Source organism: Rhinolophus hipposideros (assembly GCF_964194185.1).
Source record: "Rhinolophus hipposideros genome assembly, chromosome: 20".
Classification (NCBI taxonomy): domain Eukaryota; kingdom Metazoa; phylum Chordata; class Mammalia; order Chiroptera; family Rhinolophidae; genus Rhinolophus; species Rhinolophus hipposideros.
Genome location: NC_138066.1, coordinates 532,039 through 559,508, shown reverse-complemented (window position 1 = coordinate 559,508; position 27,470 = coordinate 532,039). Strand labels below are relative to the sequence as shown.

The window sequence follows — 27,470 nt, the reverse complement described above, 5'->3', positions numbered from 1 at the left end:
GTCCTGCGCAGCACCCCATCCCACTTACCAACGGAAGTCCCCAGCCTATGTCTGCAGCAGCACCGAGACCCCAGAACATGGGGCCCCTGCAGGGCTGCGGCACTGCTCCCCCTTTAGCAGCCCCTGTCTTGCTCACTGGGCTAGTGTAAGGGCGGAAACACTTCTGAGTTCAAAGTTAATTTTTAAAACTACCATTATGAGCACAGCAAGCACAGGATTGGGGAAGAGCAGTGAAGCGGAGGCGGAAAAAAGGAAACTCAGGCTCGTTACAGGCCCAGCACCGCCGCAAGGTCCCTACGGAGGGAAAACAGGCAGAGAGGACGGCCCTGCTCAAGGCCACTCAGCCGGCAACAGAGGAATCCATTAAAAGCCCCACTGAGCGGACTCCCAAACCAACACTCTTCCTACAGCCGTCGGGCTCCGGGCACCTAACACAGCGGGCCTGCCTCTGTGCCCTGGAGGCCAAAACCATGTGGGAAAGAAGCACTAAGGCCAAAGCAGGCCCAGCACATGGCAGACTTAACAACACGTCTAACAACATGAGACAAATCTGTGAAAAATCGCCTGTGGTCCTCCATGCCACCCCATCCTCTGAACACGAAGCTCCCATGTCTGAGGAAGCCCTTCAGACAGGCACGGGGGCTAACTACCATTCTGACTCCCACCCATCTGTGACTTTCCGTTCACGCGTAAACCCAGAGCAGGCCTGAAGTCAGCTTAGTACGACGAGCTTGAAGACACCAGGGAAATGACTGTGGCTGTCGGCCTGTGGCTGCAGACACACCTGAGGGCGGGCAGGATGCCGAGCCGGCCTGGCCCTCGGCCAGTGCCACTCCCCGCCCGCAGACACGAGCCAAGCCAGCACCACTGGACACAGAGGACAGGGTCACATTCTTCTCCCAGAAGGCGCCTCACCTGGTTACAAACTGCAGTCCTGTCCCTTACAAGGTCTGTCCCCCACGATCTCGCTGAGCCTCAGTTTCTTCATCTGTGAAATGTAATAATCATGTGAAGCCATGCCATTGTGAGGCCCCCACTGAAGGTGGTGCCTGGGGGGGCACGCGCTCCTCCCCTCTCCGTGACAGCAGGAAGCTGGCCCACCCCGCTTTCCTTCCAGAAGGCATCGCTGACTGCCCAGGTCGCACACCACCGAGGAGCGAGCGCATCGCGGTTTTGCTCTGGTCTAACCCCGGCCGGTTCACGTGGGTGCCAACGGGCTGTGAACTTCACCACGACAGAGACCTGCTTTGGCCACGTGTCCTTCCTTCCCCTGCAGCGCTTGGCTATGTGGTTACCCCCGAATCACACACATCGGCCTGTCCAGAGAGCTTCAAGTGGAGGGCAACAAAGCCAGAGCTTAAAGCAGGTGTTCTCCCCGTGCTCTCCCATCGCCCTGGCACCCATGTCCTGCTCGGGGCTTGGACTCAGCACCAGAAGTAGCCGTTTAGCAAGAACAAAGTGAGCGAAGGCCCTGAGGTCCCAGCACCCTCGGGACTCCGTTCTACAGGAAGCAAAGTGTAAAGGAGCCAGACACCTGCTGGGATGCAACGTCCTCTGAAGAGCGTTCAGACCAAGCTCACAGCTTCACATGGCAGCACAGACATCCCAGAGTAACTTCTCTGGCTGGACTTCCGCATCGACAAAACCACAGCTCTCCCCTGAAGAAAAGCACGTACCCAGGAGCTGCGAGGCTGCCCTATCACGTCTAGGGCTGTGCCTGAGCTGCGGGCCTTGGAAGCACGGCCCCCCCAGTCCTGCAGCTCTGGGCGGGCCTGACTCTCCAGGCCTCTGAAGGCAGAGTTGGGAGACAAGCCCCCCCACACAGAGAATCCACACACCTGCCACAGAAGCATGGGTACCATCTCGCCATGGTTTCCACGCAGGAGAGACCCAGCATCAACTTGTTTCAGCAGACAGGGTTCAAGAGCATTAGACTCACAATTTTTTTTTAAAGTCAAATTCATAGTGATAGAAAGTAGAATGGGGTTGCCAAGGGCTGAGGGGAGAGGGCCGGGGAGTTAGTGTTTAACAGGGACAGTGTTTCCATTTTGGACGGAGGTGATGTTTCCACAATGTGAATGTGCTCAACGTCACAAACTGTACTCTTAAGAAAAATTAAAATGGTAAATTCTGTTACATACATTTTACCATACTTAAAAAACAAAACAAATAAACAAACCTTAGATCATCACTTTTGCCTGGCTTCCAGGAGGAAAAGGAAGAAAACATAAAAGCAAGAGCCCAGCGTGCTCTAAAACTCGGGGCCCTGCTTTCCCTCTGGATTTGGTGCTTCTCCGGGAAAGCCATCTACTGCGACCATGGTGCTCTGACTCTCCAGCACGTTAGCCTTCCCCCAAAGCTCAAGAAGTGGCAGAATTGGGTACAGTAATGTGCAGATTACAGGGGAACAAAAGCAGAGGAGAGAGGCAGCAGTTCGGGTTTCTCGATCCCTCAATCCACTCCTTAAAAATCAGAGGCGCGGCCTCACAGCCCCGGCCCCACTGGTCTGCGAGGCTGCCCTGAGCCCACTTCACCTCAGCCTGCATTCGGGAAATTTCTTTCCCTTTTTTGGGAAGTTTGCCTCTTCTCCACACCCACCAGTTACAGGGTATGTGGGTGTTTCGAGAAAATATTTCCCAAAAAAGGAAAAGTGATTCCCGAGGTTAGTCCTATCTCAGAGCTGCCCGGGAGAAGGCACCCCTCAGTCCCGGAAGGACGGAAGTGGGCCAGGCCCGAAGGCCCACACCGACTGTAGCAGAGGACCCCAGGGAGAAAGACCTCTCGAAACAGCCCCCGAGGCAGGCGCTGACCCAGGGACTGGGGCCCCCTCCCCCTCGGGCCCAGACAACTTCCCCCTCAGTTCTCCGGAGCCTGTTCTGTTCTTTCTTCGCTGGGGAACCATTCAGAGCAACACCCAGCAACATACCTAATCCCTCTTTCAGAAGCACCCCCGTTCCTACCTTCTCACAAGCTGAAAGCAGAAATGCTGCAAACAATGAATTCAAAGTTGGTTAGTTCAACTCGGACAAGTATTTACTAGATCTGTGCCATCTAAGCCCCTGGCCAGACAATGCAGGACACCAAGAATTATCAAGGGCCCAACAATGAAAAAAAAAAAGATCATCATAATCTAGTTGGTAAATAACATTTAAACAAACGAAAATAAAAAGTAATATTGTATAAACAGTCAAGTAACAATTTGAAAGAGATTGTGACCAAGTGTTCAGGGAACAGCCCAGCCATAAAATGCTACAATTTATTACAGGCAGAAGATTAGCTTGGGAGGGTGGAGTGGGGGGCGGGGGGGTGCTGGAGCGAAGCTTGGCAGGAGCCCGAGCATCAGGGGAGGCTGCTGGCTGCTCAGAGCTGCTGCTCTTGGAGACCAGCTGCAAGATGGGGCCATTATGCAGGCACGGCGATCTGCGCACGCCCCGGGCAGTGGGACCTATATGCTTCCCGGGTAGAAACCGCGCACAAGCAGTGCTGCCAGCCCTGTGGTCACCTGATGTGCAGACATTCCACGGAAACCCCTCCACGCCAGAAACACGCCCGCGCCTACGACCAGCCCATCAGCACACCAGCCAGCAGGCTAACCCTGCCCCAGCACCTCCCTCCCTCCCAGGAAATCTGATGGCTGGGTCCTTCCACACCTTCTGAGAACCGGGGTGACAGCAACTCAAACTTATATTTTAATTAACAAACGTAAATAAGCCACTGAGCAGATCTCGCAGGGTTTCTCGGTCTTGGCAGTGCTAACGTCGGGCTGGACCCTTCGCTGCGGGGCTGTCCTGTGCGCCATGGCGCACCTGGCGGCCACCCGGCCACCAGCCACGAGCTGCCAGTGGCACCCCCTCCACCCCACGCAGCTGTGAGAGTCCACGCTGAGTCCCGACATTGCCAGGCCTTGCAGGCACAATGGGTTTCCAGTTGAGGACCGCAGCTCTAGACACTCAAAGTGAAAACTTCTAGCAGGTCTGGCATTCAATTCACACAGGAGCCTGTCTGAAAGGCTCTCCTGCTCCAGCTGGGGGCAGCAGTCAGGCCGCAGGAAAGCTGGGCTCTCCATAGGAGCGCCAGGATTCTGGACTACTGGGGAGTGGCCATGAAGAACAAGGCCTGATGCAAACTGCTGGGGAGCGGGAGCCCCCCTGGACGCCCCGGCAGTGGCCGCTGACGCTGACCACTGGGCAGCTGGCACGTGACTGCCCGCCTCACCCAGCCTCTTCTCAACTGCAACCCAGAGGCTTCCTTGCAACTTTCCCCGTAGGACCTTCTTAATACATAAGGGAAAACCCTTGCTGTATGAAATATTGCTTTAAAGGTATTTCAAAGCAACTGTCACCGATTTTTTTCACTCAGAAATAAGGCCGCTTTATTCCCTGGAGGTGCAGTGTATCTGCGCTGCCCACAGTTGGGCAGAGCAGCACTAACTGGCTCCCAGGCCCCGTCTCTTCAGCTCCAAAGCCATCTGCCAGACAGTGAGCATGCCCTCAATGCTCTCTCCGTAGTCCAAGCTGTTCCTCGGGCTCCTTTCTCTTCCCACGTTGCTGGCACAGTCCCACCTCTGCCCTAGCAGCACACGAAATAATACAGGTTGCTGGGAGACCAAACGCACGGAAGGTGTCGGTCCTCCAGGCTCAGCCGTGTCAATTATTTCGGCGCGGCTCTGGGGCTACACATGTGCTGGGCGTTCGTGCCGACACACAGCTGCCAGGAGTCACCCTCTGCGCCTGTGCGACTGAGCTGCAGGGAACGATGAACGGTGCTGGGCTCCAGTTAGATTTCTTGACCAGAATTATCGGTCTCCAAGGAAAGTCCAGGGAATGCTGTTTTGCGGGATGGTTCATTGCCCAGTGCTGCCCGCATGTAATCCAGCGACCTGCGCGGCTCCTCCTGTCGTGTGAGTCTCTGGGGGTGGCAGAACCGGTCAGCCAGGCAAGGGACGACCACGTAAACCTCAAGGCTCGGAGCAGCGCAGCTCCCGGCCCAGGGCTACTGCTCACGCGACAGCCGAGTCAGACGCACAGGAGCAGCGCCGGGCCTGCCTCGGGCCCGCTGCCGGTCCTCAAAGGAAACGAGTATCCAAGCGAATCAGTTCCCTTGATCCCACCTCTAGCGCGTCCCACCACCCACTGACGCCTCCAATCCAGGCACCTGAGACTACTCTGGGCCACAGATGTTTTCATGGCCACAGCCCACTGTGGCCCATCCGCGCTGTAAAAACACGCTCACGGAAAGAATGACATGGAAGAAAATACTTTCTAAGAAGGAACCAATGAGGTGATCGTCAATATCGCACTAAGTATCGTACTTGTTAATTCCACACCTGGATATCACACCCATTAATTCATCCCAGAAACAAAACACGGAAAGCAGCACAACACAAAGGGAAGGACCCACATGTGAAAATGGACCCACTTACGGCCAATTCACCTGTGAGCTGTAACAGCCACCCTAAAATTCAGGGGTCCAGTCGCGAGGTCCCTGGGGAGACAGTCGTCCCTGCTCACATTCCCAGGACCTGATCTCGCCCCTGCAGCAAAGCAATGAACTCTGGGTAGGAGGGGGTCAACCCACTTTACACGTGGGACTAGAGTTTCCAGGACAGCCCCAAGTTAAAATGCTGCCCACACGAACGTGCACACACACTGAAGTAGAACAGGAAAAGGTACTCAAACCTTCCCTCTTCAATCCTTTATAAAGCTAGGAATTCAGTTAGGAGAGAACAATCTCTTTTAGACAAATAGTCAAGAGACATAATGGGTGGAGAAAGAAAAGCCAGAACAGTCTACCTGGCTGGTTTTCAGGTTTGCCTCTGGACCACAAGCAATAAATACACATCCAGCTCGAGAAGCAGGAAGCGGACTGGGGTGGCGGGGCAGGAAGGAGCCCGGATGCCCTGGCTCAGTGACCACAGGAACAATGACCCCATGACCAGGAGGCCTCAGATCGATGGGATGAGCAGGACCAATGACAACAATGGAAGGTGGGACAGTCCTGGGACTACAGCACACGCATGCATGTGTGCTCACCTTCCACACGCACGCCCACGGCCCGCTCCCGTCTGCCCCCAGGACCCACAGCCTGTCCTACTTCTAACTAGCAGCTCTGGCTAAGCCCTACTCCCGTCAGCCTCCAATAGAAGTGACTTCCTCCCTCGCCACGTACTCTCGCCCATGACGACTGAAGGCTCCTCAAACCAAAGGTCTGGGTTTTAAGGGTCCTCTCTCCCAGCTGCCGCAAGTTCTTCCCAAACTGCAGACTCCCCGATGGAAGCCCAAGTGAGAGCACACAGCTGCTGTGCTCACAGACGCGGATACAGCTGACGGCTGGGCCAGCGAGCAGCGGAAGGGGACACTCACCATCTCATCCAGGGCGTAACGCAGGAGGCCGTGCTCGTAGAGGATGAAGAACCGCCGCTGCCATTTCTGCAAAGGAGCACAGAGCGGGCTTTAGGAGGGTTCTGGCCCATCTCCACCTGCCGGGCCGTGTGGCTAACAGCCCTGTAGCTAAACAACGCTGGCTCCACAGCTTCCATTCCGGGAGCAGCTGGCAGGAAAAGCGGGACCCCAGGCTGGACGAACAGTGATGTGTTTGGGCCAGGGAGAGGCCCAAACCAGCAGTGTGTCTGCACACGGGTTACCGGTACTGAGATCTCCGGAGAGGCTGGGTTACCGTAACTGGCAAGCTCCTGAGGGGCGGAGATGTCTTAGGCAGTTCTTTGTATTCTTTACGCACCCAGCACAGAGCTGGGCACACGAGGTGACATTCACATAGTATGTGTCCATACTGATTTGATGAATTACCTGACATGACGTGGAACAACCTGAGAATGCCAAGCACTGATTCCCCACCTCGGAAGAAACCTAGGAAACTGCTATCGTAGGTTGTTCCGATGGTCCATAGGGAATGGGAGACGGGAAAAGACAGGCAGGCTCTAGTATGCACTGGGAAGTGAGCATAACAAAAACCAAAACGAAGAGGAGTAAGATCAGGGGGAGCGACCCCGATGTCTAGGGGGTGTCCCGGCGCTGGGAACGAGGGGGCTCAATGGCACTGACAGCGGAATAAAGGACCACGAGGGGACGTGCTTTCCTCATGAGCACCCATGACCTATCTTCAACATTTCAGAAAGCCCAACAAAATTCACCCTGTTATTGGCAACAGGGCCCCAGGAACTAACTAAACTGTCATGTCTCTTTGCTTTGGGCCAGAACGATCCGGTTTCTAATGATTTTCCCATGAGAAGCTGGGAACGGCAATTCTGTATGACCTGAATATAAACAGAAGGGCCCTGCTCCCTGGTTACAGCAGGCGGAAGGGACAGGACACTGGGATGGTCTTACAAGGAGGACCCCTAGGAGACTGGTTCCACGCTGGGTGTTCAGGTGGAAACTCTCACCGAGAAATATTTCCAAGGCTCCTGTTTGTCGTCCTTAAAGACAAAACCCATTCTAGAAGGAATCCCAAATAACCCAGACACAGTGAGGTCTGTGGGACACCATGACCCCCACCCCAGAGTGTACATTCAGGCTGGGGGCAGCAGAGAGCAAAAGGGGGTCAGAGGCTCTCCAGGGGAGCAGGGCACAAGAACAGAGCTCAGCCGGGCTAATGTACAGGGTACGAGTGGCAGCACCCGGAAAACAGAGTGTGGAAAACAGTGTTTTAACTGGAGTCAAATTCTAAGGGGCGAAGCCACTGGTCAAGGACCGGCGGCTCTGACCTTCCGGCTGCCCCAGCAGCCTGTGCACAGCGGGACCCGCCCTGGGCTGGGGTGCCCAGGACAGAAGGAGCAAAAGCAGTTGGCCCCCGAGGACTTCCTCCCTTCACTAGCACTTATTTGCTGAGCCCCTCGCTGGGGAGGGAGGGAGGGAGAGAGGAAAACTGAAGAAAAGAGGGAAGGCGGGAGCTGCAGGAGGAGGCAGGGCCCTGGCACGGAGGAACTGGAAGCCTAAGTGGCACAATGCAAACATTTGCTGAACTGCCCTCTTACCTTTTCCACTGAACTATTTCTAGAGTCAAGCTGACCCATGGGCCAGGCGTGTGAGCGCTTTTCATTCTGAAGGGATCACCAAGTTTCACTAGTGTCATTGAGACTTTTCCTGTGGGTCTATGGGTTTGCCCAGTGGGGATTCTCTGCGGATCCTGCCATTCCAGGAGCCACTGTCAACTCCCCGGGTCCCTCTTCACCATCACTGTGCCCTGAGAGGGGCCCCTGCCGTCCCTCCCGGGAGTCCCCTCTGATCCTCTTACCCGAGAGCGATGCACTGGGTTGTCAAAGTCGGTCCCGTCTGGAGCCAGGAGCAGCCAGCCGCCATAAATAGGCTTTGCCTGGAGGAGAAAAGGGCAGGTGTCAGTGGCCTTGGACCAGAGAGAGAACAGGCTCCACAGTCAAGTGAATGACAAGCTCCTGCTGGAAACAGAAGTCCCCTCTGCTTAGCACACTCCACACATCTCACTCCCCAGGCACAGGCCAAGGCTCCAAAACAGACGTTTTGAGATCAAAATGCTCCATGGAGATGTTGGCATCTGGTATAGAGAGTGGGACACAAAACCCAGTGGGAACCTGAGAAGCTGCAGAGCACAGGAACCCCTAAAAACAGACGCTTCCCTCAACTTCCTGACCGAGCCACCAAGAGGGAAAACGGCGTTTCCTTCAGTAACCATGTGAGCGCACGTGTGCCAGGCGCTGGGCATACCAGGTGAACAAGAGTCAAAAACCCTCTTCCCGACGGAGAAGAGACACTGCTTAGTGATGGCAGCTAGTGCTGGCCCAAGAATCACCAAGTCACTGACCGTCTGAAAACCCTCAGTTTCAAGCCTCCCCTCTGAAAGGTGGGGATGGATAATAACCGTATCTACATCTCATGACACTTACGTGAAAACTGATTAGAGATAAGCAGTTACAACAGCACAACAGCCGCTGTGGGAAACAGCCTGGCAGCTCCTGCAAAGGTTAAACCCTGAGTTCCGTACCATCCAGAAATTCACTCCTAGGTTTGTACACCCAAGAAAACGGAAAGCAGTGCTCCAAAAAAACCCTGCGCATGAATGTTCACAGCAGCACTATTCACAATCACCAAAGGGCAGAAACAACCCCAATGCCCATCAGCTGATGAGCAGGGAAACCGCTGCGCTGAGCCACACAATGGGCTGCGGAACAGCAGTAAAAAGCCATGAAGTACCGCCACACGCTGCGACAGGGATGAACCTTGAAGACTTTTTCTTAGTTTCAGGTGTACAAAGCAACATGTGAGTTAGATATTCACACCCTCACAAAGTGATGCCCCCTCCCCCAGAGCCTTGAAGCCACTGTGCTGAGGGAGAGAAGACAGACCACACACCGTGTGATTCCACTTACGTGACATGTGCAGAACAGGTACGGCCACGGAAACAGAAGGCACACTAGTGGTTGCCAGGGCACCAAGGAAGTGAGAATGGGGAATGACTTCTAACAGGTATGGGGTTTCTCTTTATGGGGTGATGAAAATCGTCTGGAATTAGACAGTGGAGATGGCTACATGACCTTGTGAATATGCTAAAAGCCACTGAATTGTACACTTCAAAAGGGTGAATTTTATGGAACGTGAATTATATCGCAAAAAAATTCTATGAGGAAGAAAACGCGGAGCGTAGAGCTTGGTCTCTAAGTGCTTAACAAATGTTAGCTATTATTACATGTGTATTTTCATATTCAAAGAAACCCCCTCAGCCGAGACCCTGGCAGTAGGCGCTCAACGTGAGCTAAAAGATGCAGACACTGGCTGGTGGGAAAGGCTTGGAAAGGCCACAACCAGGCCATCTGTCCACTACTCTTGGAGGGCAGTAACACAAATTAAACCCAACCCTCTGCCTGCTGTTTACACACAAGGACTGTTCTCTGAGTAAGTCTAGGGATCCTCCTAACACGGTTTTTATTTAACACTCTCCAAACCGGGAGGCTCTATCAAACAAGCTCACTTGACAGCTTTGGAATCTGTGACTCAGAGAGGGACGATCACTTGCTAGAGGACACACAGCATCCGAGTGAGCCAAGAACACTCTTTTCTCGCTTCTATGGGGTCCGTAAGGCCCCCAGGAGAAGCATGGCTTTCCCTGAGAACGTGAACAGAGAAGGTAAGAGGGCTTTGGGTACGGAGTCTGCTGAAGGAAGGCAGAGGCTGGCTTTGAGGAAACACAGGAGTGGGTGCTGGCAGGGAACCAGGGGTGAGAGGGACACAACCCAGGAGGGCCCTGACCTGGGTATGTGGCATGAAATTCTGCCCGGGAAAGCAGAAGCCAAGAGAGTAGAGGTCTGTTTTCTCAGCAAACAGCAGCGGCGCCCAGCCGTTGCCCAGGCAGGCGAGCACTCTCCCGCACCCTCAGGGCTGTGCACACTTGGCAGACCCCATGAGGCCTGCACACTGGATGGAGAGGTCGGCGCTGGGGCAGGTATCCTGGGCCAGGTGACTCCCCACTTCGCCTCTCAGCCGACCTGCGAAACCCAGTTAGACCACGGTCACGTCTCCTCCATTTCTGTCTAGCTTTGACTGAACGCCACCCTCCCCGTCTCTGGCCGCAGGGCTTTGGGGCGACTGCACATTATCAGCTGTATCTACCTGACCTTCCTAAAAGGGGCAGTGGGAGCACTGAGGGACCGGCACGAGACCTCACTCCCGTCCATCGGCGTCGTTAGTCACTCAACACACGTCTGCTCAGCCACTGCGTGCGCGGCCCGTGTGCTGTCCACCAGGGAGCCTGCCAGAACCCACCTGCTTGGCCATAGCTTCCTTCTGCAGATCACCCCAAAGGGGACCCTTTCAGGTGCACAGGTTGTCCTGAAAGGTGGGAAAGCCTGGCCAATGGAGGGCACAGAGCAAGAAACAAGTGCTCTGGAGGGAGGATCAGGCTGGGAAGCCAGTAACATTCCATCAAGAGCCTTCACCAAGGCAAATCCACGGTGACAGAAGGCTTCGTGGTGGCCTAGGGCCAGAGGACGCAAGGACTGGGGGTGACAGCTAAGGGCTACAGGGTTTCTTTTTGGGATAATGAAAACGTCCTAAAACTGATATTGGTGATGGTTGCATGCCTCTGGAAATACACCGAAAATCATCAAAGGATACCCTTTAAATGGGTCAACTGTACGCTGTACGATCGTTATCTCAAGAAAGCTGCTAAAAGACTCATTTACCAAGCCGTGTGTCAGACAATGGGAAAGCAGAGATAAATAAGAAATTGCTCCTATTTTAATGGGTTCACAGTCAGAAGGGATGGCAAACTGATGACTCCTCTCCCACACCTAAGGAAACCATGTCTGGGTTGGGGTCGGGAAGCGAGGGAGGTCACTGCATGTTTAAGTGAATGCTCCCCCCAGTGAGATTTTGGCAACTTCATTCAAAGAGACAGAGACAAAGGGTCAAAGGGCAATAACCCAGTCCATTGGTTTGCAGGAAGGGAGGTGGAATGTGCCAGACAGAGGCCAGAGGGGAAGCAAGAGGCAGAGGGCACAGGCCTGAGAGAGCTGGGGGCACAGCAAGACGCACCTAAAGGGCTGACTCGATGCCTACGGCTGGATGAGCAGAACCTCCAGTGTCCACCATGCAACTCCGGTTGCTGGGGGACAGCGCTGCCACCAGGTGAGCAAATAGGGGAGCAGGAAGGACCGTGACAGAGGTGAGGACCCCTACACACACAGGCGCGGGGCGGGGCGGGGGGACAGGAGCCTCTGGGCATAGGCACAGCTAAAGCGTGGGGCCGCGTTTCACGGTGCAAAGCGGCTCATGCTGCTTCCCTCCTGCAAACTCTTCAGCGCCTCTCACTGAGAACATCACGCTCTAATCCTGTCCACACGCCCAAAACGCACCAGGATGTTCCCCTCAGAGCTCCCTCCTCCCGGGAGAAGCTGTGGTCCTCACCCGGCCCCCCGCCCAGGAAGTGCGGCAGCTTCTCCCACTACCTCTCACACTACCTAAAAATGCCGACAGCAGGCCCAGCCACGTCGGTAAGGCCAGAAGCGCCCAGCAGAGCCGCTGTCCCATCCCACAGGACTAGAGGCTCACGAGTAGTTGTGTAAGGCAGCAGGGGGTCCTCCCTCTCAATCCTCCCTTCTGTGGGGGCCTCACCCCGAGAGGCGTCTTCCTGAGACCCCGTGACAACCTGAACAGCAGACTGAGAGACAGACAACCCAGGACAGCTGGCACGGGAGTGTGCTCTAGAAACTCTGAGTGGTATGCTAGTTTCATGGTTTTCTGGCCGGGGTTTTCCTCCCTTTGGGGGCGTGGGGGATGCAGAAGACGCAGGAATCTGTTGTCCCCACTAAGGATCCAAGCTGGGTTACGAGGACCCAAAGGATGGGGCTGAGCTCTGTCTGCAGCAGGCTCCCCTGGACAGAGCGCACTGGCCGAGACCTCACGTGAAAGTCCCGCGTGGAGGCTCCCCGCCTGCTTTCTGGCCAAGTCACCTCCGCCTTCCGTCAGACCCGCTAAAGCAGAGGCACTGGTGGTCTGGGTGGGCTCCTCAACCCAACGCCCTTCCAAAAATGCTTCCCTGAAACTTCGGCTTCCTGGAAGATAGGGTAGATATAATTTTCCCTATTCTTCTTTAGTATAAATAAAACCCTGGACATTGTATATAAGCCAAATCCAAGGAGACTCTGAAAGGTGGAAGGAAGAAGGCAGATGGGCTGGGGACCTCGGGACCCAAGAAATGACACAGAGGTACATGCTCTGGGTTTTCTTTTCGCCTCATTGTCCCAGATCAGAGACTGGAGGCGCAGGAACCTGGAAATGCCAGTGGGCACACACAGAAATACCCCCAAAGAAGAGCCTGCTCTCTCCAGCCAAAGAGCCAGAGAAGGGACAGCCTGTCAAGACAGAGAACTCTTAGACAATAACCACCCCACTCCACCCAGACACCACAGAAAACACGCAGCCCCACCCCCACTGCCACCATGCCAGCTGAGAGGCACCCCAGCATTCCTTCCAGGGAGGTCAGGTATGGAGCTGGGACTTTCACCCCCACCCAGCAGTAACAAGGCTTCTCCCTCTCCCAGCTGGGGCAGTGTCAAAGGAGGATACGTGGGGAGCTGAACCCCCGCTGCACCCCCCCCCAGTCACAAAGTCTCCTGCCTGAGGTGTCAACAGAGGCCCAGCAGGGAGACTGGGCTTCCACCGTCACCCGAAAGTAAAAGGCAGTGACTCCCCTTCCCCGGTTGAAGCAGTGCCAGGAAAAAGCCAACTGAAAGAGAAGGGTCAAACACAATCCAGGGTCACCTAACACAACACGAAAATGTCCAGGTTTCAGTTGAAAAATCACTGTCATACCAAGAACCAGGAAAGTTGCAAACTGAATGAGCAAAGACATTTGACAGAAGCCAACACCAGGTAGACATGTCAGAATTACCTGATGACAATTTTAAAGCAGCCATACTAAAATGCTGCAACAGAAATTATGAACGTATTTGGAATAAATGAAAACACAGAAAGCCTCAGTAAAGAAACAGGAGATGTAAGAACCAAATGGAATTTCTGAAACTGAAAAATACAATGACTGAAATAAAAAGCTCCATAGATGGGCTCAACAGCAGAATGATGGGAACCAAGGGAAGAATCAGTAAACTGGAAGAGAAAACAATGGAAAGTACCCAACCAGAAAAGAGACTGAAAAAACAAATAAGAGAAGAACAGAGTCTTAGAGACCTGTGGGACTATAACAAAAGGTCTAACATTTGTGTCATCAGCAGGAAGGCAGGAAGGCAGGAAGGCAGGCAGGAAGGCAGGAAGGCAGGAAGGCAGGAAGGAGGGAGGGAGGGAGGGAGGGAGGGAGGGAGGGAGGGAGGGAAGGAAGGAAGGAAGGATGGAGCAACAGAAAAAGCACTTAGAGAAAGAATGGCCGAAAACTCCCCAAATCTGGCAAGAGTGGCAATCTATGAATTCAAGAAACTGAGTGATCCAAAGGGAAAATCCAAAGAAATCCACACCAAGACACACCAAAATGAAATTTCTGAAAAGTAAAGACAGAGAAAAACTCTTGAAAGCAGCCAGACAAAAACAACAACTATGGATAGAAAAAAACAAATATAATAACAGTGGATTTCTAATCAGGAACCACGAAAGCCTGAGGAAAGTGGCACAGCATTTTTCAGGTGCTGAAAGAAAACAACTGTCAACCCAGAAACCCACTGAAATATCCTTTGGAAAAAAAAGGGAAATCGAGACATTCTCAGATGAAGGAAAACTAAGAGAATTTGTTTGCAGACCTATCGTAAAGAAGTGGCTAAAATTAGTTTTTTAAACAGAAATGATAAAAGAAAACTTGGATCATAATAAAGGAAGCAAGAACACTGAGCAAAATTACATGATATCAGGCTTTCCTTCCCTTGAGTTTTCTAGATTATGTCTGACAATTGAAGCAATAATTATAACATTGTCTAATGTGGTTCTAAATTACATAGAGGAAATACTTACGATATCGCATAGGAAAGGACAAAGGGGTGTAAAGGGAGGAACTCCGTTCAACTGATCTGATCAAGTGATACCACCAGTAGACTGTGACAATTTATATATATATACATATATATATATGTATATATATATATAATATATATGTAATACATATTTGATATATAGTACATATGTAATGTAACATATACACACATACATATAATATAATGCCTAGAGAAGCACTAAAAATCCTTTACTTACTAAAAAAATCATTTAAAATAAGTCATCAAATTTATCATAAAAAAATGAAATTCTGAAAAAAAAGTTCAAGCAGGAAGATAAATAAAAATCAAAGAGAACAAACGGACACAAAAAATAAGTATGACTTAACATATGAATAATTATACTAAATGTAAATGGTCTAAATACACCAATTAAAGACAGACTGACAGTGGCTCTTTAAACAATGATCCAACTATATAGTACCTATAAGAAACTCACAGGCAGGTTGAAAGTAAAAGAATGGAAAAGATACATTATGCAAATATTAATCAGAGGAGGACAGAGTTGCTGTATGAGCATCAGATAAAGCAAACTTCAAATAAAATGACCCGAGTCAGAAAGGAACATTATATAATAAAAGGGTCAATTCACTAAGAAGACAAAGCAATCTTAAATGTATTGTATATGCACCAAACAACAAAGCTACAAAGTAATATGAAGCAAAAACAGATAGAACTGAAAGGAGAAATAAAGAAATCCACAATTATAGTTGAAGACTTCAACACCCCTCTCTCAACAACTGACAGAATAACTACCATGTTTCCCCCAAAATAAGACCTAGCCAGACCATCAGCTGTAACGTGTCTTTTGGAGCAAAAATTAATATAAGATCCGGTATCATATCATATATCATATAGTATAGTATACCTGGTCTTACATTATATAAAAATAAGATCGAGTCTTATATTAATTTTTGCTCCAAAAGGACGCATTAGAGCTGATGGTCTGGCTAGGTCTTATTTTCGGGGAAATACGGTTGACAGAAAATCAACAACGATACAAAAGAAATCAACAAAACCATCAACCAACAGAACCCAGCAGATAGTTCTGTTGAACCGGCCACCAAACAACAGCAGAATACCTCCTCACACACACGTTTGTAAGCGCCCACAGAACATGTTCTATGATACATCATATCCTGGGTTATAAAACAAACCTCAACAGATTCAAGGAACTGAAACCATGGAGTACATTCTCCGACCACAATGAAATCAAATGAGGTATCAATAAGATAACAGGAAAATCTCCAAATATTTGGAAACGAAACAATACGCTTCTAAATAATTCATGGGTCAAAGGAAATTACAAAAGATAATAAGAACACATCAGAATTTGTGGGAAACAACTAAAGCAGTCCTGAGAGGGAATGCTACAGCACTAAAATGCTTAGATTAGAAAAGAGCAGAGGTGAAAGACTAAATGTTTCCCCTCTAAGATCAGGAACTAGGCAACGATGCCCATTCTCTAAACTCTTATTCAACACTGTGCTAGAATTTTTAGCCAGTGCAATGAGGCAAGGAAAGGAAAAAGAAGGCACACAGATCAGAAAGAAGAAATAAAATATTTACAGATGACATACAGTCTACATAGAAAATCACAAGGAATCTATAGAAAAAAACACCTAGAACTAGTGAGTTCCACAAGGTTGCGGGATATAAGATTGGTATACAAAAATCAATTATATTTCTATATACTAGCAATGACTATGTGGACACCAAAATTAAAAATATAAAACCATTTACAATTGCTTTTTAAAAATTAAAAACTTAGGTGTAAACCTAACAAAGCATGCACAGGATTTGTATGCTGAAAACTACACAATGCTGATGAAAGAAATCAAAGATCTAAATAAGTAGATAGACATATTGTGTTCATAGACTAAGATTCTAAAATGTTAATTCTCCCCAGATTGATATACAGGTTTAATGCAATTACTACCAAAGCTCAGCAAGAGATTTTGTAGACACAGACCAGATTATTCTAAAATGCATATGGAAGGGCAAAAGAACTAGAATAGTTTTTTTAAAATTAAAAAAGAAGAATGAAGAGGGAGGAATCCACCTACCCGATTACAAGCTTTATTATATACCCGCAGTAATCAAGACTGCGTGGTATTAGTGGAGGTTAAACACGTCAGATCACAGCAACAGACGAGAGAACCCAGAAATAGACCCACACAAATATGCCCAACTTCATTTTTGACAAAGGTGCTAAAGCAACTAAATGGAGGAGGGAGAGTCTTTCAACAACAGCGCTGGAGCATCCACGAGCAAAAGGTAAATACGTAAACCTCAATCTTATACAAAAATTAACTCAAAATGGAATATAAACTTAAATTAGAAAATTAGACTTCATTAAAAACTTTGGCTCCACAAAAGAGCCTCTTACGAAGGTGCAAAGATAAGCCACCGAGTGGAATAAAATAGCTGCACACCAAACACAGTGGTACCTCGGTTTTCAAACGTAATCCATGCGTAGCGCGTTCCGGAAGACCGCTCGAGCTCCGAAACGTTCGCAAGCAGCCGACCGCTGGGCCTCGGGGTCTTGCGCTCAGCGGAGGCCGCGTGGCATGTTCGACTTCCGAGGCGTGTTCGAAAACCCAAGCATTTACTTCCCGGTGTACGGCGTTCGTAAACCGAAATGTTCGTCAACGGAGACGTTCGAAAACCGAGGTACTACTGTATCTAACAAAGAATTAGTATCTAGACTATATAAAGACCTCTCCAAACTTAATAGTAAAAAAAAAAGATCCAATTAGAACCCAGGCAAAAGACATGAAAAGGTATTTTACATCACTGGATGTGAGAATATACACAAGGCAAATAAGCACATGAAAAGATGTTCACATCATCAGCCATGAGGCAAATTAAAACAACAGAAGATATTACTACACACGTATCAGAATGACTTAAATTAAAACACACACACAAGAAACATGGTGACACCACCAAATGCCGGCAAGGCTGTGAAGTACAGTTGACCGTTGAACAACACAGCTTTGAACTGCGCAGGTCCACTTCTACGAAGACGTGTCCCACGAACACGTTCAGCCCGCAGGTGGGCGTCCTGGGCTGCGCCGGGCCAGCCGCATGCACTGACCTCCGCTCTTTTCCACAGGGGACTTGAGCAGCCTCGAATGACGGTGTCCACAGGGTGGGGTGAGGGTGTCTTAGAACCAATGCCCCACGGATACGGAAGAACAACTGAGTTTCGGGGGAGTCAAAGTTATATGTGGATTTTCGACTGCACTGGGGGTTAGCGACCCTAACCCCGGAATTGCTCAAGAGTCAACTGCATAAGTCACACAGTGCTGGGGGGAACGTAAAATGGTACGCCACTCTGGAAAATAGTTTAGCTGTTTCCTAAAAAACGAAACACGCAACTGCCATGCAATCCAGCAACTTGCAATCCTGGGTAATTATTCCAGAAAAACGAAAGCTTCCACTCACAGAAAACTGCACACAGTGGTCACAGCAGCTTTACTGTAAGCGCCCAAACCTGGAAGCGCCGCCGTCCTTCACGGGCTGAGTACATGACCCCACGGGACACCCGTCAGCCATACAAAGGAACAGACCCCCGATAAGCCAACCTGGACGAACCACCAACGGACTGTGCCGAGGGAAGAAAGCCAGTCCCCAAAGGTTACACGTCGTGTGATTCATTCCTGAGCGGTGGAATCCATAGAAATGGAGAACAGATCGGGGCTGCCTGGGGTGAGGAGGCAGGAGCGGAGGGAGGGCTCCTGCCACGGTGGAGGGGCCCGCAGCTTGTCTGCACCGATGTCACTGTCCTGGCTGTGACACTGGATGTCATTTTACAAGAAGTTACCACTGTGGGAACCCGGGTGACGGACGGATACACGGGCTCGCCATGGACCCCTTCTTACACTGCGTGGGAAGCTACGATCATCTCAAAGTTAAAAAGTTTAATTTAAAAAAAAAATCAAACTTGTAACTTCGCGGATGCTCCCTTCAGCCACACACAGGTAACACTGGAAGGCCACCTGCCCCCGCCCCAGAGCCAGCCACTGCAGTCCGCTGGGGTCGTGCCCAGGCGGGGCTGCGCGGCGTGCGCTCTCCTGGCCCTTCCGGCGGCTTCTCCCAGAGGCCACGCGCAGGCACACGCGCATGCCTCTGTCGGGCCTGCCCACCGGCCCGCAGGGAGCTCCTCCTGCCCAGCGCCTCCGCCGCCTCGGGCCCACCTGGATCGCATCAAGTTGCCCAGCTGTGTGGGCGCAGGCCACGCAGGCCGGGCGGGCGGGCCGCGGGCCTTGTCCAGCTGCCACACGGGTGCTGCCCAGAAGCACACAGGCCTCTGCACCCAGCCACCCAATCGCAACCTGGGCTCTCAGCTCCATGTGGCCTGTCTGTGGTCTAAACAGCAGAGACGGGGGAGCCAGTGCCAGATTCTAACAGGTGGCTAACCGCACTTTTCCTGTCCCCTTGGGTTCACACAGCCTCAGAGCATGTGGCATTGAGACAGGCAACCAGACACGTCACACGATCCAGTACTAAAGAGGGGAGACCCAAAACCATCAATGCAAAAGGGTCCCACCCTTCCCACCCCCTGGTATAATCGCATCATCCTGAAGCCCCTCCACCATCTGCGGCGCCCTCACCTTCCAGAGCTCACCTCCACGTACAATCACCTTCTACCCCATGGAAGAGGGCGATTCACTGTCCCCTCCGCAGGCCGCTCAGAGTCCAGCAGTCCCTTCACAAATGGTAACCAACTCAAAGCCAACTGTTTACGAAGACGGTACCGTGGCTGCTGCGGCCGTAAATCCAGGACACCGGGCCTCCTCCATCTCTGAACTGCTGTCACACTCCCACCTCCCAGGGGAGCGAGAAGTACGTTTCAGGCCTCGGCTGTGCACTAGCAGTTCTCGGGGTGCAGGGATCTTTGCCCCTCCTGCTGGCAGCTCCCTGCTCACCCTCCCACGTCCCACCGCACCCTTCCCCTCCCGCAAGCCATCCAGGGGCTCCTTTTCCAACACCTTAGCTCCCGTGGGGAGGAATCTCGCCTTCGTCTAGTGAGATGCCCAGTACAAAGCAGGGCTCTGGTGACGAAATGATTCATTCATTCACAGGAATGACTCAGTGGACACACTGCGTCACTACCACCCAGCTGAGAACTGAGCTGCTCCCTAACCACTGGCCAAATACTGGGGGGAAGGCCTTCCCAGCCACGACCTGGGCGACCCGGCCCACACCTCTGAATGGCTCACACGGGGCTCCCAAGTCCCCAGGGCCCCAGCTCCCGGCGGCTGAAGAGCCAGCAGATGGCGGAACTTCAGCTTCACGTCTCCCTTCTCTAAAGCCGACCCAGCAAACCACCACGCGTGCCACGCTGGCAAAGACCAAAAGCAGGCGCGCTGTGGGAAAGCTGGCGCTCCCAGAGCAGCAGTGTGACCACATGCAGCAGGAACGGTGACGTCTCCATGCTCCCGCCCCAGTCATGCCACGGCCAGAAACTGAGCCCAAAGAAATAACAGAAGCAAAAAGTTCCACTCATGATCTGGGAGAAACTCCATGTCCAACAAGGAAACGGTGAATGAATGCTAATTTATCAACTCACTAAAACATTCCGCGGCCATTAATTATAAATAATTCAGGCAAGCCTCCAGAGTGCGACCCCAGGACTCCACGGAACCAGCGCCCTGCAGAGCCGGGGGACAGCACCCACTGGACATGTGCAGCAGAACTTCCCCGGAGCTGCTCGAAAGCAGGAGGCCCTCAGGCTTCAGCCACCACAGAAGGGCACAGCCCGTCCCCTGAGGGCTCTCAGTCTAGTGCAGACCAGCCGTGAGCAAACAACAAGGGCAGGATGCGGGAGTGTGGTCTCTGTTTATAAAATGCAGCAGGACGCAGAAAGATTGGGACTCAACAAGAAAACGTTGACTGCTGGAATCACGAACAAGTCCTGGATTTTTTTGTTTAATATCACTGCTTTTGGTAAAGTAATACTCCCATATAGCACCTAATACTCCACTGTCCACCAATGGCACGCCTAACAGCTATGAGTACTTAGTGTAAAGACCTGGCCTGGGAACCAGGAGGCCCAAGTTCAAATCCTGGTTCCATGACTTAGTCGTGTGGCCCAGCACATTCTCTCTGTGAATCTCATCATCTACAATAATAGAGAATACAGGTCTTTCCATATCATTTTTTCAAAAAATTACGTCACACACAAACACACACTGGGTCACAACATCTCAAAGTCTATGCACACAGCTGGAGCTCAAACCAAACTGGGGGCAGGGATGGGGAACTGGCAGTGTTCAGGGGAGTGAGCCCACAGTGGACGTGGTGAGTGTGGGGGTCCCAGAGCAGTGTGACAGGCAGGCCTGCAGACGGAGCCCAGGGCTCCTGATTGGGGGTAAGGCCAGCGCATGCAAACCCCACACGGCTGCCCTCACGCCAGGCTGAATGCCTCAATTCCAAGCAGAACTGTCCCCATGAAAGTCATTCAGGAGGAAACGTCCCATGCAGTCCTGAAGAAGGATCCATGTCCGTAGGGACCAGTATCCCAGCTCTGGGGCGATTCCTCGGGCAAGGATTTCTAGGCCAAAGGTCGGGTTGGGGAGCTGCACCTGAGTAGTACGTAGAGGCAAATGGCCCTGTGGTAGAAGGTTTGTTGAAAGACCACGGGACGGATGTGCGTAAATCAGGCTTCTATGTCTTCTATACTTTCGGAGTTGGTTCTTTGCCATTTTTTTTCCCCAGAAGACTTTCTCTGTAGAAATGCTTCCACAACCATAGCAAACAGACTGTTTAATACTTTCCAAATTTCAGTTCTAAAAGAAGAAACAGTGCCTGGGTAGCAGCTGTCTGGCCACCTTTATAAGCTTCTAAATTATAGGTGACGTCAAGGTCACCTATCTTTTCTGGGACATTCCGATGTAAGTCAGTAAAAGGAGACGTGAGCAAATGTCAAAGTCCAGTCTCTGGTCGTACCCCTGCCAAGACCACCCAGATGGACAGCCAGAGGACCAGACAGCTCTAAGCCCAAGCACACCGAGGAGGGAAGTCTGTCCCTAGAGCCACAGGCCCATCTGCCTGACCCACAGCGGAGGTGGGCATGCACCTTGACCGGGTCCAGTAGGGCCACGGGCCCCAAGAAGCTGGGACTTTTCTTCTAGAACAAACCTGCCAGGTCGATCAGCATTGGCCATCACTGCAGGCCCCTCGAGAGATCTTACACAAACTTGTCCCCACAATGCTACAGGGACCAGAGAGTGCTGAAACTCCTCTCTAAGACTCATCCAGGGTCTCTCAAGCCCCGAAGAATACCACCTTGCTGGCCGTTCCGTTCTGGACCCAAACTATACTGCTCAATGTGGGCACCATCTGCTAACACGAGCTTCCGGGGCCTGTCACCTACCCCCAGGAGTCGGCAGAGAACACTCAGCCGATACGAAGATGCTCATAATTGTGCCACAGTCTGTGCCAGTGACTCAACACGATCAGTGCCTCCTGAGTGAGCAAGGCTGGCAGAAAGCATCAGTTCTGTGGCCTAGAGGACACACACTAAGAAGTCTGTGTAAAGTGACCCTGGATTTCCTCTTGTCACATTTGTCCTGCTCCCCACTGGTAACAGAACTAACAGCCATGGTTAATGAGACCCCAGGTACTTCACGCCACTCTTCAATCTTCACAACAAATCTACGAAGTATATACCATTGATACCTTCATTGTACAGACAAGGAAACTGAGGTGCACAGAAAGATTAAGTGACCTAAGGCCACACAGCTACGGAGGGTGTGCCCCGAGGCCACCTGGCCCCATCATCTGCCTTAACCACAACACTGAGCCACTCCCGAAGGTGGAGGCCGGTGCCCTCCCAGCAGGAAGCACATTCCCAGCGGGGTCTCCTGGGTGCTCTAGTCCTGCTCAGCTACCACTCAGAGCCGTCCACGTAGACTCACCAGCTGCATGAGCCCCTAACAAGAGAGTCAGCCTGTCCTTCGAAGCTTTGAGGCCAGGCATCGACTGCTCCTCTCTGGCTACGTCTCCTAGCCGGCAGCTCCTCCAATAGGAGCTGTTTCATCTACACTGAGAAGCTGAGGTTACGGTAGCCCCCTTCATTATTGACCTTAGCTAGGCGTCCTGGAAGACTTGCGGCAGCTCCGCCATCAGCACGGGCTGCTTCACTTGCACCTTTATGTTATGGCGACGCCTTCTTTCCTTACACCCAGCTTCCAACTTTTCTTCTGCAGCGTCCTCACCTCTCAGCCTTCACAGAAGTGAAGAGAGTTAGGGCCTTGCTCCGGATTAGGCGTTGGCTTAAGGGAATGTTGTGGCTGGTGCGATCTTCTATCCAGACCAGTAAAACTTCCTCCATATCGGCAATAAGGCCTTTTCACTTGCTTATCATGTGTTCACTGGGGTAGCACTTTTAATTTCCTTCGAGAACTTTTCCTTTGCATTCACAACTGGCCCACTGTTTGGCGCAAGAGGCCTAGCTTTCGGCCTGTCTTGGCTTTAATAGTCCTTTCTCACTAAGCTTCAGCATTTCTAGCTTTGGATTTAAAGTGAGAGGCATGTGACTCTTCTTTTACCTGAATGCTTAGAGGCCTGTGTAGGGTTATTCATTGGCCTAATTTCAATATTGCGGTGTCTCAGGGAATAGCGAGGCCCGAGGAGGGAGAGAGGGCCGGGCGGGATGGCCGGGCAGCGGAGCAGTCAGAGCACACACACTGTTGGCTGTCTAATGTGGACACAGTTCATGGCGCCCGAAGCAATTACAGCAGTAACCTCACTGATCACAGATCACCATACAAACGTGATGATGAGGATGATGATGTTTGAAATATTGTGAGAATTACCCAAATGTGACACAGAGACACTAAATGAGCAAATACAGGCTTGCAACACACCTTCAATTTGTAAATAAACCGTAGTATCTGTGAAGCACAACAAAATGAGGCGTACCTCTAACACTTTGGCAAAATGTGAATTACAAGCACAAACCAAAAATGAGGTGGTGATTGTAGCTGTTTGGGGGTATCTCTGCGGTAACTTTTTTGAGGTCTGACTGACCTACCATACAACTCACCCACTTAAACTGTATAATTCAATAATTTGTGCATCCACCACAACAATCAATTTTAGAACATTTCATCGCCTCACAGAGGAACTGTACTCTGTAGCTATCACTTCCCAAACCCTCTGTCCCCGACCCCCGCCCCCCGCCAGCCCCTGGCAATCATTGCCCTCCTTTCTGTCTCCTCAGCGTTGCCTCTTCCAGACATTTCATATGAATGGAATCAGATCTATGGGGTCTCTTGCAACAGTTGGCTTTGTCATTTAGCATAATGTTTTCAAGGTTCAAGCATGTTGCAGCGTGTGTCAATATTTCATTCTTTTTATGGCCAATAATACCCCCCTGCACTGACTGGCTACCCTTTTGTTTAACCCTTCTCCACTTGCTGGAATCCGGGGTTGTTTCTACCTTGTGGTGACAGGTAACATCTGTGTACATGTTTGGTGACTGTTTTCAAACAGGGTGCTGGAAAGGAAGCGGGTCCTGACAGGTTCCGTATAAGCAGACCCAGACCCGGCTCGAGCTGAAAACCTGCCAAAGGAAACCTCCACAGGCCTCTCACCAAGACTTCCCCGGCAATGAGGACGCCGACGGCTGACGAGGCAGGAACAACGAGCACGGAAGGAAGGAGCAGGGAAAAGGTTTTAACAGATGCCATAAAAAATACAGTCATAACAGAAATAGTGGAGTAACGAAAAGACCCGAGTCTATGGGGGCATGACTCTTCTTAACATTGAAGGTATCAAAATTCCTGTCCAGCTACCAAATCCCAGGGCCAGGACCCAAGGAACATTTTAATCCCAAAGAGAAGAGGCAATTTTCCTGAGCAGATTCTGAAGGTTGATCCAAGCTTCCCAAAACATAAAATAAAAAATCCCATTGTGTCACTTGAGACTTCCCCAAGATTCCCTTGAATCTCCTTCCCGTCCACATTTAGAGGCAGCAGGACTCAGCCATCACTTCTAGACCAAGGAATCCAAAGCCCCTCTCCACCCTGACTTCCGACCCTAGTCCCAACCCTGTATCTCCAGGGAGAGGGGCGGCCCACCTGGCCACCACCATGCCTCTTACTCGTGTCTGAACACCAAGCTCCAGGTCAGGAATTAGGATGGGGTTTGCAAGTTATACAGCACTGCCCAGAGAACAGATGGAAAGACCAGGGTCGTCTCACCTTCTGGCCACGAGTAAATCAGTGGCAGAGCCAAGAGAACTGCCTGCCCCAGCCTGTTCACCCTCAGCTGCCTCTAGTGCCCCCATGCATGACCCAGCCGGCCCTGTCGCTGCCCCGATCTCCATCTCTGACCCCTCCCTCTGAGCGCTACAGAGTGCAGTGGTGAAGCAGAAAAGCAAAGCGACTTCCCTTGCCGAGTCTCCCATCTGTGTAGTCGGGAGCATAAAATCTACCTCCACCCCCTCCGTTTTCACACGGGGTCCCTACCACACACTGTGTGCCTTACCAGCACTTCATGATTCCTCAGAGAGCCCTTGGTGGCAAGATGTAAGGGTGAGCCAGTCCCCAAGGTACTAGCTGCCAGAGAAAGGAGGTCTCATGCAGGGTGGCCCCGTCACCCTCTGTCCACCCTACGTCTGACGCCTCACCCCGAGGGAGGGCGGCCTCGGGTGTGTGCCCAGACGCTGCGCCTGCATCATCAGCTCCATGACAGAAGTCCCCACTGCTGCCATCGAGGCACTGGGGCCGTCATGCCAAGGGCCCAACTTGAGAGAAGCCAATGGCTCTCCACATGTGGCAGCCCCTGAGGCCATTTCGGGGGCTGTGGGCAAAAGTATTTGTACAAAATACTTAGTCCTCATTTGCCTTTTTCACTCTCGTTCTTTCACTGATGTTATATAGCAGGGTTTTCCAGAGGCCACACGACAGGATGACACAAAGATCGAACGCAGAAGATATGAGAATCCAGCTGTCTCTCATTATGACAGATGTTACAGAGATTCACAGAAAAGCTAAAATAAGATGGCTCTTCACAACATCGTTTTTGTTTTGGAAAAGTTGTTTTTCAGAATACAACCGTTATTTACGTGAACAAGTCACAGGTTTATTTTTAAATGAATTAAGAACTATTTTTTAATTTCTCAGCTTTAATTTCGAATACAGTAAACACTGTGGATGTGACACATAAACGAAAGGCTTTGGAGGGCCTCGACCAGCAAGAACATACCAGGGTCCTGAGACCCGCTGACGAGCCAAGCGCCCCACCCCCGCAGCGGCATGTCTGCGACCCTAACGGGCCCGGCCTGCCCGACTCAGGGCTGCGCTCGCTCGCAGTGAGCCCCAAGCTGATCACCTTGTCTGGCTCTGTCGCCCACACCACGGAGTCTCCCATCCTTCTCGTGTCACGGTGCACTTGCCCCGGCGGCTGCGTCACAGTCTGTCTAGATATGAGCAGATTCCTCCACCCTCTGGCCAGGGAAACTGTCCTCTCAACAAGGCAAACCTCCACCGTGGAGAGGAGGGCCAGAGGGGCTGAACCCCACGCAGGCAACACCTGCTTGAGGGTCCCCTGCCCTGGATCCCGGCCACTCAGAGGCTGAAAAACCGGCCACACCAAGTCCCCTCGGGTGTCCCTCAGCCGCGCGCACATACGGTGTACGTACATGCCGCTTAGCTCTTCCGTATGCACCAAACACTTCGTCACATTAAGCATAGTGACATAAGGGACAGAGTAAATCAGTGGTTCTCAAGCAGGGAAGCGGCTCAGAGGCTGCGCTCCAGGGGCCACGGGAGCACGGGTGGGTGCTGACGGGTGGCGCCACGCCCCCCCCAGCCTTCACACGTGAGCTCCACGTTCTACAGCTGGAGAAATCAAGTTTGAAAACTAGTAACAGAGTGGCCAATGGGCTGCATACGATCCCTGTCCCAACGCCCAGATCCCCTGGAGGCCCCATGAGAACCGTGGCCCTCCCAGCAGCCCCCACGCTGTCCGGCCACCACCTCAAAGCCACACACAAGTGCTTGCAGCCCTGACGGCTGTCCTGGGCCCCGGGTCTCCACCTTGGACTCCTGCACAGGAGGAGCCCTGGGCTGTGGGCAGCACCACGCAGGTTCCGTCGCCCCAAACCGCAGTGCACTGACACTTACCCCGGGACCCAGCAATTCCACCTCAGGGATTGCTCTACCCAGAACCGGTGGTAGGTCTCGAACAGAAATGTGCTCATAGCACCATGATTCACAAGGGACAAAAGGTGGAAACGGCCCAAATGTCCATCAATAGATGAACATAAACAAAACGTGCTGTACCAGTAAAAGGGATTATTATTCAGCCATAAAAAAGCAATGAAGTACTAATAAATGCTACCACATGGATGGACTCTAAAAAGACACTGTGCAAGAAGCCAGACAAAAGGTCACATATTCTAGGATCCCACTTTGAAGAAATTTCCAAAATAACTAAATCCACAGGGACAGAAATAAGTACATCCATAGTGATGAAATGTTTTAAACTACAGCGTGCCGGTGTTTGGACAACATTGCGAATGTGTTAAATTCAAGTGAACTGTATACTTTAAAATGGTTAATTTTATGTTATGTGAATATCACCTAAAAACAAAAACGAAAAGCAAAACAAACGCCCCACAGCACTCACTAGATCCCAGGCACAGAGACCAGGGCGCACAGCTGGTGGCCGGCTCATCCTTCCTCCCTCCCTCCCTCCGGCTCCCCAGCTCAGCGCCCACTCAATCCATACGTAGCCCTGCAAGCCCAGTCCGCAGGGGCATCTCCCTGGGCTGCAGCCGCTGGAAGGCGAGGGGAAAGGGCCATTTTAAAAAGCCTCTCCCCTGTGTGGTCTTGACAAGGAGCCCATGGCCGTGGGATTTTTGGAACATGACGCTATTCGTGGCAAAAGGAGGAATGCCAGAGAATGCGTGGGGACAAATTTCTGGGGCAACAGCTTTGCAGGAAAGAGTCACACCCTTTCCCTCAAA

At 51.6% G+C, this 27,470-nt stretch overlaps 1 protein-coding gene across 10 annotated transcripts in view; it reads right to left on the bottom strand.

The window, feature by feature from the left end:
* MPRIP (myosin phosphatase Rho interacting protein) overlaps window positions 1-27,470 on the bottom strand; it is a 133,264-nt gene that overhangs the window by 94,651 nt on the left and 11,143 nt on the right. For all 10 annotated transcript variants that reach the window (XM_081029114.1, XM_081029118.1, XM_081029117.1 and 7 more), the window contains exons 2-3: window positions 8,254-8,331; window positions 6,363-6,428 (exon numbers count right to left, since the gene is read on the bottom strand). In XM_081029114.1, the coding sequence (XP_080885240.1) occupies window positions 6,363-6,428; window positions 8,254-8,331 (144 nt within the window). The remainder of the gene's footprint in view (window positions 1-6,362; window positions 6,429-8,253; window positions 8,332-27,470) is intronic.